The following is a 15,723-nucleotide window of genomic DNA, read 5'->3' as shown; positions in this document are numbered from 1 at the left end:
TTTTGTACAAACTAAGGATGATTATTATTCGCACTTGGTGAGGGCTGTTTATAGTACTTTAAATTATGTTGTTCCTGAAACTGATGAAGAGGGTGAGGAAGTAATGCCGCTGATTGAGTTTGATTTAGGGTCACGATATTATAGAGTTACTTTGGAACAATTAGCTGAACAATGGAATTTAGTTTATCATGGGGCAAAATTTACTGGAGGTATTGCGGCAGATGAGGAATGGGGTGAATATAATAGATTGGTTGGTTTGCAGAGTCTACAGTATGAGAATCCACGTATGGATGCTAGAGGTAATATAAGTTGCAGTGGGTTGGGTAATGAGCAGCGTATATTGATGTATTTGTTTTCATACATGTTGATTCCAAGAAAACATAATCATAGAATCTTGTTTAACGAAGATATTCTAGTGCTTTGGGCTATTGGTGACTGGAAAGGAGATAAACTAGCCTTATTTTATGGTTCATCATATGCTTGAAATGAAGAAAGAAAAATCAAGTGTTGGTTTAGGATATGCTTGCCAATGAAGCAAGATTTTCACCTAGCTTGGAATTGACTTGAGTGAAGAGAAAAGTATCGTCTTGAGTAATGTAGTCAAGATTGATGACAGCACTCTAAGATAGATGGGAAAAGATCTGGATGCCCAAGAACCTCAAATCCAAGGACAACCACAAGACCTGAAGGTGCAAGCACAATCCCAGGAACCCCACTACCATCGCCTCCTTCGCCAACAATGCGAGATTTGATGGATGAATTACGAAGCATAAGATTATATATGGAGGGACAATTTGCTGATATGAGGAGGCAAAATGAAGCTATCAATCATTAAGGAGAAGCTATTGATCTTCTATACACTAATCTAGGCATCACAAATCCAAGGGGCATCATCCCAAGCCCTGGACCATGAAGAAAATGTGTCGAAGAATGAAGAAAATCTGTTTCAGGGTCTTGAAATTTTTTCAGTTGTTCTTGAAATCAATTGATATGCATTCAAATTTGCTTACCAATCGATTGAAGAATGCTTACAATAAGGAGTTTGTATGCATTCAATCGATTTTACTGATTCAATCGATTGTTTTGTTAGTGAAGTATCCTCAATTATTGATTCAATCGATTGCTTTGTTAGTGCAATCGATTGAAGTATCCACAATTACTGATTCAATCGATTGTTTTGTTAATGAAATCGATTGAAGTATCGTCAATTATTATTTCAATCGATTGGTAAGTGCTTGAACATGTATAGTGCTATTCAACTAGTTTCTTCATGTTTTTATTTAATTATTAGTGATTCGTCTAATCTTCTTCTTCTTCTTCTTCTTCTTCTTCTTCTTCTTCTTCTTCTTATTATTATTATTATTATTATTATTATTATTATTTGAGTATTTATCTACTTAAAAATAATTATAAATAAGATATAATCATATGAATTAATAAAATTTACTTTGTTAAATTGTAAAATAAAAATCAAGATAAAATTCAATTTGTATTAGATTTTAACCAAACGATAAGATAACATAAAATTTTTTAGAATTGTTCACTTAGTTTAAAAATTTAAGAAAAGATAGAATTAAAATTTGATTATCTTTATTGGTTGTATATATATACGTGCTCACTCCGACTAATTCTTTATACTTTGACAAATTATTTTAAGTATTTGCCTTTCAACCAAATCTACTCATATAATATTCTTCAGTTGATAATAATCATGGATATTCCTCCTAACAAAGATTTAGTCCCCAATAATGTATGTAATACACAGAATATGTCACTGACTACAGAATGTGATCTTATCACACTTGATTTTAGTGATCAAATTGGAACTACAATTCCTAGTACTAAGGTAAGACGTAATGGGTTTTTAATTTTTAGTAGAATATATTATGAGTAATTTAATCTTTTATGTTTTCTTTCTACAGGATGACCTAGTTATCAATGACAATGTTATTTAAAACAATGATCTAAATAAAAGTGAAGAATTGTCTAGTAAAGTGGAAGAGGTCCTCCTTAGCATGAAGGTAATTTAATTTGGCAAATAGTAATACAATTTATATTATGTAATACATTTTAAATATTATAAACATTTTTTCGCTATTAGTTGTGATTAGAGAAATCTTTGTCTTATTCCATTGACAATCTCATCAGAACAACCATCACTCTTTTTGTATTTTTATATTTATATGAAATTATTTTACCTAAAATATTTGCAGTCAATGAGAGTTGTAAACATGGCTCGGGACGAAAAAATTGATAAAATCCTTGAATCTGTAAGCTGCATTGAGACAATGATATCACAACTGAGTCTGAACAATAATTTCGAGACTCCGACCAAACTTTCTTCACAAAAGAAACGTCCATTCTCAAATAGATTGAAGGCTAAGAGTTCGGATATTGATATTCATACTGCTATATCAGACGATGAGGATGATCTTATTGAACTGGACAAGAGGTCTTTCACTCACGATGATGCGTTCAACATCAAAATCAATATGGAGCCGCAACGAAAAAGAAAAAATATCAAATGTATATGCATGTGTAGTAAAATTCATGCATCATATTTTTTACTAGTATATTCCTAACATGATAATAAAATTTACTGACCTATTTTTTTTTCTTAGGGTAAGACTATTATGGGGACATAGAAAAAATTACCGTTCACTCCCCCAAGCGGAGTTAGAAAGCCAAAGATTGAGCCCAAATCATTCAATAAATCCAAGGCATCTTATGCACTGAGCCAATCCACAAAAGACTATAGAAGACCTGTTTATTTCTTTTCCATTACCAACGTAATTACCTCTTAGACACCAATATTTAATTATATAGTTTGTTATGAGTAGTGCTAATTAACCATCTAGTCTACAAGGTGTATTGCTAATACTTTTGTGTTAAACTTTGTAGTTAATGAAGTGTAAATTTATGCCAACTCCAACCATGTGTCTTTTGGAAGATCAGATAAAGGCCTGTGCATATGCATTTTCAGCCTCGCTAGATCCATCGTAAGTTAATTTGATATTATCTGTGTTGTCGATCAATGAGGATCCATCTAATGTATTTTGGTTTTTAATTGATATAGTGAAGAACTTGTGGTAACAGATACAGTCAGAGCAATTAGATCAGACTTTCATCATTTCATACCTGACAGACCCATTACTGATAAGGTACACAAATCATCTATTAATTAATTTACACTTGATTTTCCGCACAATCTAGTAATATATTTGGATTATGGTTTAGATTCTTGAATTAACGGCATTGAGATGAACTGATGAACAATCTGATGTAAGTTTCAAGACAATATGGCAACTTCCACCGAGATTTGTGGTATGTTATATAACCCCTAACAAGATAATTTTATTGATTATAAGTTATAAATGTAATCCTGATATAGAACCATGCTTTATCATGTACTAACAGTTATATGAATGCATTAATGAATTAGGTGGATGTCTTCAGCAAGATAAATTTAAAGCAGAAGATGGAACACTATATTTATAAATTTATGCAACCTACTGGTGATTTAAAATTTGTAAGATTTTTTGGATAATCTTTGTTGAATATAGTTTTTCCTCATCAACATACATAACTCACGAGCAAATTTTATGGTCTAGATATATGTTCCTATTCAAGAGGGTGACCACTGGTATCTAATAGTAATCTCGATTGACGATCACATAATCTATCACTTGGACACCCATTTTAATGATGTCAGAATTTACTATCGTGAACGTGTTATCAAGACACTAGTAAGGCCAAGAAAAAATTTTATAAGCTTATTTGCTGATATTTTGTTTTTATTATTTAACTAGTTAATTGAAATCAGGCAAACGTACTGGAGCAAGTCTTCATGTCAAACTTTTACAAGGATGATGGCATTCAAGAGTATAGTAAACAATTTCATGACTACCAAATTAAAAGACCAGAAGATATACCTCAATGTAGTTCAAGCTGAAACTCTGCAACTTGGGTAATTAAGTGGATGGATATGACTTTTGAGTTTAAACCAAATGGTAACAATAAGGTGAGCATTTATAAAACAACTCTCTAATATTTAATTCCTATTTTTTTGTACTAATTTATAATAAATAAATTGCAGCTTGAGGATCACAATATCCGCATGATAACCGCTGTGCATTTACTTAGGAGTCAGATCAACCAGAAAAAGTCACAAATTATAGCGTCAGCCAATGAGTTTTGGAATATGCACACAAACCATGAGATGTAAAGATAATAGTAGTAATTTAGATAAATTATAATACTTTGGTTATTGAGTATTTATTTGTTATGTTTGGGGGATGTACTTCTTTAGTTATTTTTCAATGACTTCTTAAATAGATATTTATTGCTTTGTGGCTTTTACAATTTTTCTCTATTTCTATGCATTATATAGATATTTTAGTTTAAAAAACTCATATTTTTATGATGAAGTAATGTCATTTTTATTTATTATTTCAGCAACAATGCCATATAAATATTATGTCTTGTGAATTATATTTTATTTTATATAATTAATTTATTTAAAAAAATTTCCATTTTTTTATTTGTTTGCATTCTATTTTGTTGTTTTCATATGTTCAAGATTTGACCTCTCTATTGAATCTTGACTAGGAAAAAAAAAAGACTCTGCAATATATACCAAAGAAAATTAATAATCTATTCATATATTGCTAAGACATATGTAGTAAATATGTTACAAGTTTTTAAGCAATTCTTCCTAAATTAACGTGGTTCTAAAATGGACATACTTAATTCATTAGTAGCAAGTAAATTACTCTAATTTGGTGAAGTATGATAAATGATCTTTCAAGACACAAAGGATTTTTTTTCTTAAATCCTCTTGTTCATATTTTGTAAGGCGTATTTTAGACTTGTTTATATTTGTGGAGCTTCCTTTTGCACTTGCGTGGTAACTTCAAAAGTCCAATTTCACAATGTCATTGAGTACCAAAAAATAATAAAATTATATAACAAGCTGCTATGTATACAATACAAGTTCTTTGGAAACGTGGCTCAGGCTTGTCCTAATGATAAGCACAAGTTCTTTAGAATTATTATATGTGCTAGAGAGAACAATAACATCATTCTTAGGTATTATCATTAACCTAAGATATGATAATTCTTCATTATGTATTAAACTCTATCCCATTAGTACACATACATGTTCTTACTTGTAAGAGTAACTAAAGAATCTGTAAGATAGCTAGGCTTGGCTTTACTTAGTTCTGGTGCATCAGCAGCATAATAGGAGGAGGTGTAGTAGTTTAATCCAATAAAATCAAAGGATCCTCTTAAAATCACTGATTGATATGAAGAGAACTTTGGCAACCTATTTCCCACCAGAAGCTACATGGAACTTGGGTAGTCTCCTTTTGTTATTGGCTCCATAAACCTAAAATTTCATTATTTGAATCAGCTCTCTGTGATAGTGAATTCATGTGACAAATAAGCTACAACAACATATAATTTACAGTGAATTCAAATGACAAAAATTCTGTATCATGTGATGGTACCATCAAGAAACAAGCCTCAGCCACATTGCCAAAGAACTTGTACATCAAGAACAGACATCATGTCCTCACCCTTAATCATATCTGTCTTAACTCTATTCAAAATCATCTTTATGTCCCTACTTTCATTACTTTCAAGCAAACCAGTAACCCTATCAGCATCTCTAAGGGAAGTTATATCTGGTGTGGTTATCAAAATTTGCATCCCAATTCAAATGATATCCACCCCAAATGCGATAAATCAAAACAATATTCAATATTCAACATTAGCATCATAAAAATCAATCCTTGATCCAACCCAACCCAAGAGAGAAATACGGCATACATAACAATAATTCGAAGTAATAACATTTACTTACCAGCAGCGAGAGACAGACAACAGTGAAGACGGAGAGAGGGAGAGCTCGAACAAAGCTTTCACGCGACGGAGACAGAGCTTTAATGCGACGGCGACAGAGCCTCCACACGTGAACACAAAGAGAGAGCTCTCGAACAGAGGAGACGACGACGGAGCTTCCACACGCGATGGTGCTTCCACACGCAAGCCTATACCCAGCGAAAAAGCGTGGCGATGAAAACGAGTGGGGCTGTGAGGCTGGGGGCTGGGAGCTGGTAGCTGGGAGCTAGGAGCTAGGGGCTAGGGTTCTTCACTTTGTTCTTTCGATTTCCATTTTCAGTTTCAGAGAGGAGACGGTGGGAATGGGGTTGTAGCTGCGTTAGGCCGTTAGGGTATTAGATCTAGGTTTTTTTTTCCAGCCCGTTAAACGACACCGTTGGTGGGGCAGTTTAAACCGAAAACCCACTAAAAAACCATCCGGTTCTATTGGTTTATCAGTTAAACGCCGGTTTGACCAGTTTTTTCACCGGTTTTTTGCTAACTGATATTTATTTGACAATTATTTCATCTAAAAAACATAAGCACGAATATTGGAAGAATATATAAAATTTCATTAATATAGTAAAAAAAAATATAAATACAAATATGAAAGTAATTCTCTACGCAAAAATATTAAGCTTATGGAGGTTGCTAATTATCACTATCTAAATCAGCCGTCGGTTTGGTATACATGTCGCATCATCTGAACCATTAGCTTCATCTTCTATAACGTTGTTGTCAATGTCCTTTTGCCAAGGACATGTTGTCTTCTTATGTCCTTCCATTTGACAAACACTACAATGCTGCCGCTTCTTCTTAGATGGTTGTCTTGAGCCTATATTGGTTTGATGCACATACGGATTGCTACTTTTAGCTACACCTGACTGAGGTTGATTAGTGCCTTCGTCTGTATCTTTGTAAGATGAGTGCAATCCCATAATTATGTCACGTGTCTCTTCATATCTCTTTGGCACTTCAGCAGCAACAGCAGCCAATTGTTTAGAAAATTCCATCAAGGCACTTTGACGACCAATAACAACAGCATCCCTGGTCAACCCACTTGCATCATTGAGTGCTGGTTTCACCTTTTTTGTCCATCTATCCAATACCAATGACCGGGGAATCTCACAAATGTCTCTGTCAACCAGAACTTTCACAATATGTTCGCAAGGAATTTCAAATGACTCCATTCTTAAACAGGTACACATGAAGATCATTTCTTCTTGACGAAATTCAATGGTCTACATAAAATCGAGCATCCCATGCTTACACACAATGTACTTTATGCAATCATCGTTATTCTCTATATTTAGCACCTGCATTGATCCAGCTCTAAAGAGAAATGGCCAAAACTATAGAAATATCTCATGAGTATATAACTCAACAGCAAATCTCTCTAGCAGCTTTATACAAATCTGCATGACGAGCACCCCACGTGTAGATTCATAATCAGTATTAAATTTTTTAAAGCACAAGTGTGCAACATACTTTTGAAAATGCTCTACAAAACTTGTCAAATCATATCGCAACCCCACATACCTTGCCACAACTGAGTGTAAACCTTCACATCTTGAGGTAGTTCTAAAGCCAGCAAAAAATTTTCCTCTTATATATGCAATAGCCCACATATGCTTCTCTTCATACATGTTGTTCACCCATTGCTTATCCTCAAGGCCAAATTCTTCAATAAGCTGAACCCACTTATGCTTAAACATGGGAATCTCATAGGCTCCTAACATGATTTTTCTGAATTTAGATGTAAACGATGGATTTCCAACATTGCTAATTGCATTTCGAATAAAGTGCCAAGCGCATAATCTATGTCTGACTTCGGGAAAAACATCTCTTACCACATTCCTAATCGCCATGGCCCCATCAGTTATTATTGAGGTCGGGGTTTTACCCTTCAATTGCAAACATGAGCTGACGCAGGAGCCAAATATATGTATCAGTAGTTTCATCCACAATTAACACAGTAGCAAAAACAATTGTGTGGTTGTGGTGGTTAACCCCACTGAATATGACTAATATACAACTATACTTGTTCTTCTTATACGTAGCATCAAAAGCAATAACATCCCTAAAGAGTTGGTAGTCTAGTTGGCTAATCCCATCAGACCAGAACAAGTTACATAACAAACCTCTTGAATCATGACATACCTTGAAATATAATTGTGGATCCTTCAACCGGATATCCTCCAACTTCTTCAACACTCGTGATGCATCACCAGAAATTTGACGCCTTTGCCGAGAAATCTCATTGTACATATCTTTGGGACCATAGCCAACAAATTTATACCCGCCTGCTTGACTAGCTAGAAGACCAAATATCTGTGAAGTGCTAATCTCGGACTTTAGCATGTTCATCATTTGCATAATATCTGCCTCTGACATTTTTCTGTGGGCAGGCAGCATAGCACTGAATTGTGTATCCAATAGATCATGGTTGTGTTTGTCAGAGAAATAAAAGATATGCCATCTTCCAATTTCTGGTACAAATTTAACATCCATTCGGGCTTCACACCCAGTTCTTGTTTCCAATCTAGGTTCCTTCTTCCTTTTTTCCATCGCGTAATATTTTTTCTCCCTGAATCCTTGCCTATGACATAAAAACTTTGGTTTGTAAATCTCACCAATACTATTTTTGAAAGTCTTACTCTTCCTTGCACTAAAGCCCTTCGACTTTGAGTACTTCAGATAAAAATCAAATGCAAGCTGCAAAGTAGAAAAGTAATATTTACCAATTTCCTCTGCACAGTTTTCACTGAAATTCAAAGTTGTAATGTCTTGTACAGAGTCAACCGCATAAACAGCTTCAAGGGTATCTTCTGACTGATCAGATTCAGAAAAATACGCTCCCTCAGTAAATTCATCTCCGAAATCTTGTTCGAATTCATTCTGTTCATCCATCATATTTTGGTCACAAACTAGCTCTTCTTGTTGGTTAATGTCATCGTCCTCCTGGTATTGCTCATCCATCTCAGTGTCCAAAAATATATCTGACATCTTAAAAATGTCCAATGAAAAAAAAAGTTCAGTACACTCCGTCTTATAACATTACAAAAAATAAATAGCTTCTAATATTGCTAGCAGGGACGGATCTAGAAATTTTAATATGGAGGGGCCAAATTTTAAATAATTTTTTTATTCTATAAAAATAATTAACATATAGTTATTAGAGTTAGTTTTTAAATTACAAAGACTTGAGAATATAATATTAAATTAGTTAAATAAAAAATATTAATGAATTAAATAATTAAGACATAAATTCATCACATAATAAAAAATAATACATATAAAACTATTAAATTACATAATATTTTTTATTTTTTAAACATATATCTCATAAATAAATATAGGTTCTTAAAATTTTGGGGGGTCGAGGCCACTACTCGCCCCCTCTAGGTCCGTCCCTAGCTAATAGCTAATTAATAATAAAAAATAATAAAATTTATTTACTTTTTAGTATTTCTCAATGTATGTGAATTATTAAAAGATAAAAAAATATTTTTTCATTACACAATCAATTTCACGAATAAAGTATTGAAACAGAGAATTGCAAAATTAGAGATTCTATTCACTGACCTCGATTTTGTAATCAAAACGATGGATTATTTTTCGAACACTACAATGAAAAAATTGATTGGACCTTTGATGATTGTTGCAACCGTGATGATCAATTAATGATGATCAAATATTGGATATTAAATAGACAGATAAAAAATGAATAAAAATTGGATATTAAGTGGATGGATATCTGAAAGAAAAACAATGAAATTTTTTATAATCAAAGAGATTGATACACGATTATTGTTGATAGATTATTCACTAATTTATCATCTTAATATTAAAAAAAAGATAAGATTAGAGTATCTAAATCAAAATAAAAACTTAAAAGTTGAAGATAGAATTTTAAAGATAAAATAGATGAATAATAAGATAATAATTTATAAAAACGATAAAAAATTGAGAACGGCGTAGTGCACAATTCAATCAATTGGGTAACACAACCAATCGATTGAATTTGGCAAATCCATATTGCTTTGAAGACTTCAATCGATTGGGTAACACAACCAATCGATTGAATTGTGAAACCTCAAGTTGCTTTGAAGCCTTCAATCGATTGGGTAATATAAACAATCGATTGAATTATAAAAAACCCACATTCTAGTCATCGTTCAAATGATTAGGTAATATGACCAATCGATTGATTTTTGCAAAAACCATACTGCTTTGCAATTTTCAATCGATTGTTTTGTGATAACCTGAAGTCTAATCGATTGAGTTATGGGAAACCTAAAATTCAATCGATTATTTTGTTAATCTAATCGATTGATTTTCTAAGAAATACGATTTCATAGCCCTCGACGAATGTAACTGATCAAAGATAAACTTTTAGTCGATTTGGATTGCCAAAAAGTTATTACGAACATAATAGATGAATGATAAAATAATAATTTATAAAATAAAAAATAATTTTTATAATTAAATAACATATACGGGGTTAATTTGTAATTAAAATTAGAAAAGGACTATTTAGCAGTTAATAAAAAACTTAAAAAACATGTTTTGTTATGGGACCATTTAATGGTCCAAACGTTATGGGACCATCTAATCCTTTGTCCAGTGTGTGGACGGACATGAGCGATGTACAAAAGAAATGTCTCTGACTTTTTTTATATTTACTAACGTATCAATAAACATTAAAATGGCTATTGTTTCCCACTTTTATTTATTAATTATATATAAAAAATAAAAATTAAATTAGTTGAAATGATAAATAATTTATAATTTAACTGTGAAATTTAAATTTTAAAAACAATAAACTATTTGTTCATACCTTGGCTTGAGATAATGATGAAAGGACCGATCCTAGAAGAGGGCTCTCCAATCCCTACCCAACCTCTTGGAAGAGGTCGGTTACCAACTAAGGAGCCCAAGGCTCTAGGCACCCAACCTCTACTTTAAATACACTGGCACCCCCAAGTATAACTCACATTCTAATCTACTAAAAACCTGCCTAAATCCCTTACTAACTTAAGCATCGGAGTCTCTTGCAGGTGCCACCCCCACCTCCTCACGAGGAACTTGGATAGGCAGCACCTCGGCACCAAACAAGTTGGACGCTGTCGTACAAAGGAGCTTGAGCCTCACGTTTAGACTCGACTCGACGTTTCAAGTAACCCTCGGAACATTGGCGCCATTGCTGGGGACTTGGAAGTCATCCCACAACCATGGTGGACAACCAACCAGATGATGTACACATCGCATCCGAACCTGAGGAAGGAGCACAGACGGAGGATCATACCATCGTGCTCCCCCCTCCACCACCATGCTCGCAGGAACCCCACGGGGAGACACCCCCCGAAAATTGTCATCTGAGGAAATCTCACTCCGACGCACGCCATCCCGAAGGGGAAAAACACCCCCAGCAGCGGAAATACTGAGCATGGTCCACGGACAACAAGACCGCTTGAGACAACTCAAACGCGAGGCCGAGCGACAGCGAGAGGCCAAACGGGAATTGAGAAGAGAAGTAAGGCGACGTAGGGAGCTAAAAAAGAAACTCCAGAAGATGGAGACCGATCTCCGAACCCGAACCACAAGGTCAGGGTGGGACAAAAGTCCCGTAGGGGGGCAAGATCCGTTCATAGAAGAAATCATGAAGGCTAAAGTTCCCAGAAGCTTCATGTTATTAGATATGGACCTCTACGACGGGACGTCCAACCCGGGCCACCACCTGAGTAACTTCAGAAGCAGAATATATCTGGCCGATGCTTCTGATGCAACTCATTGCAAAGCCTTGTCTACCACCTTAACAAAGGCTGCGATGAAGTCGTTCGACGGCCTGCCTCCAGGTCGGTCACCAGTTTCGACGATTTGGATAGAAAATTCCTGACTAGATTTTCCATTCAAAAGGACAACACAAAGCACGTCCTGAGCTTGCTAGGAATAAAACAAGGAGACAAGAAAAGTCTCCAGGACTATATGAAAAGGTTCAACGAAGCTTTCCTAGAAATTCAGAACCTACCAACTGAAGCGGCGATTATGAGTTTGGTCAACGGCCTGAAAGAAGGGCCATTCAGCCAGTCCATATCCAAGCGAAATCCGTCCTCTTTAAATGAAGTACAGGAAAGGGCAGAAAAATACATCAACATAGAAGAAAACTCCCAACTAAGAGAGCCTCCTTCGAAGTCCAACCTGACCTATTCACCTCGGGATAGAAAATGAGAATCCAAGAGAAAAGAGGATCAGAGCATGGAGAAACCTCGAAAGTACCACAACTACACCACTCTCAGGGTCTCCCTAGTGGATGTCTACAGAGAAATATGTCACACAGAGAAAATCCCACCACCCCGTCTGTCCAAACACAAGAAGACTGGAAGTCGGACTGAGTACTGTGAATACCACACCCAGTACACTCTCGCTTGTTCTAAAGCCTAAACACAAGCTATCGGATCTAAAATAGGGGTTACAGAGGTGAAAAAGCAAGCTGGATAGGCAAAAACAGTTGAAAACAACATTTCTTGAAAAACATGGTAATCATGCATTTGCATGCCTCGTGCGTACGCATGAATCCCTTTTTGTGTATATGCGTGAAACGCGCACCAAAAAGTTTCATTTCAGAAAATGCAAGTCATACGTACGCATGGGACATGTGTACGTATCACCTTGCTTTTTTGCATACGCATGGTATGCGCACAAGGCTCTTTCACTTTTGTAACACGCATCATGCGGACGCATGGGTCATGCATATGCATGGCCTTGATTTTTTGCAACTTCTGCAGAATTCAGTTTTTAACCCTAAACTTCAAACATGCATAACTTGTTCGTTAAAAATCAATTTCAGTCCGTTCTTTAAAAGTTATAAACTTCACGGATAAAATTTTTATTCAAAACTTTTACAAGATTTGGGGGTCCAGAAGTCAAGTTATGGCTTGCCGAAGTTGGTCAAAAATCAATTTTTACCAAAACTTACAAATCCTCTAATTTTTCAAAATTCTCAATTCATAACCAATTAAACCACAACCCAATCAATACCAATTACTCCTAACTATTATCACATACTTCTCAATCACTCGACAAACATACCAACAGCTGAAATTTTCAATCTATTCAACAAATTTCACTCAAAATTTCTACCAATTTCAGCATTAAACATCAATAATCCACATTTCATGTAAATACTATATCTAATCAATCAAACTAACCAATTCACATCATTCAAACCTATCCTAAGATAACTAGCCTTTTTCACAAGAAATTGAAACCATACCTTGGCTGATTTCTCCACAAGCTCAAACACCACCGAAAACCTTTTTTTCACAAAACCCTCCAAGTTTCCAATTCACCAATTCAGCTAGTCCCGGCCACCAAAGTTCCCATTTAAGCACTTAAAATGCCAATTTAACTTCTATCCACATGAATTCAATCTAAATTTCACATGATTTATCAAAATCACACTAGGGTTTCACTAATTCAATAATTTACAAGAGTTTAGTGGTTCCTCACCTTACCTACGGATGATTAGGGCGAAACGCAATAATTACTCACTGCTAGAGTATACCTAAATCATAAAAAATACAAAATCCCTCAATACCCATGAACCAAAATCATGAAGTGAATAGAGTGAACAATTGGGTGAGAAATTATGAATTTTTTACCACTTTGTTCAGATGAATTTGAAGCAATGTTTTGAAAATTGAATCGGATTTTTCGGTTCAACTAGGTTAATCGGGAATCGATCCACTAGCCGGTTTGATTGAAGTGAAAAACCATTTGGAAAAGCAGGTGAAAATTGGTCAAACTGGCGATTAACCAGTGAATTGCTTGAACCGGACAGTTTTTTTCAATTTTTAATTTAAAAATAAAATAAAAAAATACATAAACCCTCCCCCTTTACTCGCTATCTGAGCTCTACAGAAGAAACCCTAGTAGCCTCTCTCTCTCCCAGACAGCCAGTGGCCAGTGCCACCATCGCCGACGAACTCTTCTCCTCAGCCAGCATCGAGCCCTACCGTCGCAATCCTCTTCTCCTGGATCCCATCATCTCGCGTCGCCAGGTATGCTTAGAACTACTGTTGGCATCGTTGCCTCTGTCGTCGTCGTCGGCCATGATGAAATTATGTCTCTATCCTCATCGTCGACCCCCCTCTCTCTCGCGCGTCAAGCCTCTGTCTTTGATCTCATCTGTGCCCAAGATCACTTCCCCTCTTCTGTCACCATCACTTGGTTTTCTCCTTTGCCGCCGGTCTTCAATTAATTTTGCTTGTTTTGAATTTTTATTTGGTTTTCTGATTTCTAATTCTGAGTTTGTTAATTTCTACTTATTTTGAGTTACTGAATTTTTGAGTTTGTAAGCCTCCATCCTTATACTGCTTCAGTTTCATTTTTGGGAGTTAATTTCCGCTTTTTAATTTATTATTATAGTTTGATTTCATAGTCTTTTTGTTTGTAAATTGAGTAGTTAGCATTGTGATTCTATTTGCAAATTCAGTGGTTAGTGATTATTACTAATTTGTTGGTTAGTTTTGATTATTAGATTATAAATTCTAAGTTGCTATTTTCTGAGTTGCTACTGTGATTCTGAGATTTAGTTAGTTTCGATTATTAGTGATTATTACTGTGATTCTGAGTTGCTATTTTCTGCCATAATATTGTTGCTGGTTTTTTTATTTTTTTGATCGAGTTAATTTTATAGATGGAACAATTTTTGTTGATTGTTGCTATTTTCTGAGTTGTTATTGTGATTTTGATTTTTGGTTAGTTTTGATTATTAGTGGTTATTATTGTGATTCTGAGTTGCTATTTTCTGCCATAATGTTGTTACTGGTTTTTTTTATTTTTTGATCGAGTTAATTTTATTAATAGAACAGTTTTTGTTGACTGTATATTAATGATCTTGAAGCACTTAATTATGATTATGATTTTTTATGATTAGTTTCTTTATTTAGTTGAAAACTTGTGTGTCAATGTTATTTGTTTTGGTAGTAGAACATTATGTATTTGTTATTTACTGTATTTTTATCTAGTTTAGTTATAAACTTTGATGTTTAAAGTTGTTTATAAATTTTTATTGATAAATTATGGACAATTTATTATGTAAAATTATGAAATTTTTGAATTTTATTAGGTTAAAAATTATTGAGTTTAAATCTTTAATTAAACCTCTCTCTCTCTCTCTCTCTCTCTCTCTCTCTGTGTGTGTGTGTGTGCGCGCGCGCGTAGATTGCAGAAATGAAAGGGGAGGAGTGGCTGTGTGCGTGTGCGTAGATTGCAGAAATGAAAGGGGAGGAGTGGCTGTGGGTTATATATGTTGGGCTTTAGGTTCAATTGGGCTCGGTTCAACCGATTTAGTCCGTTGGCCCAATTTCGGGCCAAAATCTTTAAAATTAGTGTTTTAATTCGTATTTTAATTATTTTTACTTCTTCAAATTATAAAATTTAATTTCTTAATTTTTTTGGCTCATAATTAATTTATTAATTTATCGGGTTTTACATCCTACCCTCCTAATTAAGAATCTTGTTCCCAAAATTCAATCATCTGAGAATAAGTGCGGGTAGCCCTTTCTCATCTCCAATTCAAGTTCCCACATATGTTCCTCGACTCCAGCTCGATTCCAAAAAACCTTTACTAATGGGACTTCTTTTCCTCGGAGTTTCTTGATGCTGACATCATCAATTTTGACTAGAATCAGTTTGAACGTCAAATCTTCTTTCAATTGAACCAATTCAGGTTGTAAAACATGGGTTGCATCAGAAGTGTTCTTCCGAAGTTACGAAATGTGGAGTATATCGTGCAGGTTCAAAGATACAGTGATAAAAGTATTTGATATGCCA

General features: G+C 34.6%; 1 protein-coding gene across 1 annotated transcript; it reads right to left on the bottom strand.

Annotated features, from left to right (window-relative positions):
- LOC107605584 (protein FAR1-RELATED SEQUENCE 5-like) lies at positions 7,783-8,889 on the bottom strand. Its single transcript, XM_016307502.1, has one exon. The coding sequence runs from the start codon at positions 8,887-8,889 to the stop codon at positions 7,783-7,785; it is 1,107 nt and encodes a 368-aa protein (XP_016162988.1).

The sequence above is a fragment of the Arachis ipaensis genome, chromosome B01, assembly GCF_000816755.2.
Source record: "Arachis ipaensis cultivar K30076 chromosome B01, Araip1.1, whole genome shotgun sequence".
In the NCBI taxonomy this organism is placed as follows: Eukaryota; Viridiplantae; Streptophyta; class Magnoliopsida; order Fabales; family Fabaceae; genus Arachis; species Arachis ipaensis.
This window is presented reverse-complemented; position numbering and strand designations above follow the sequence as displayed.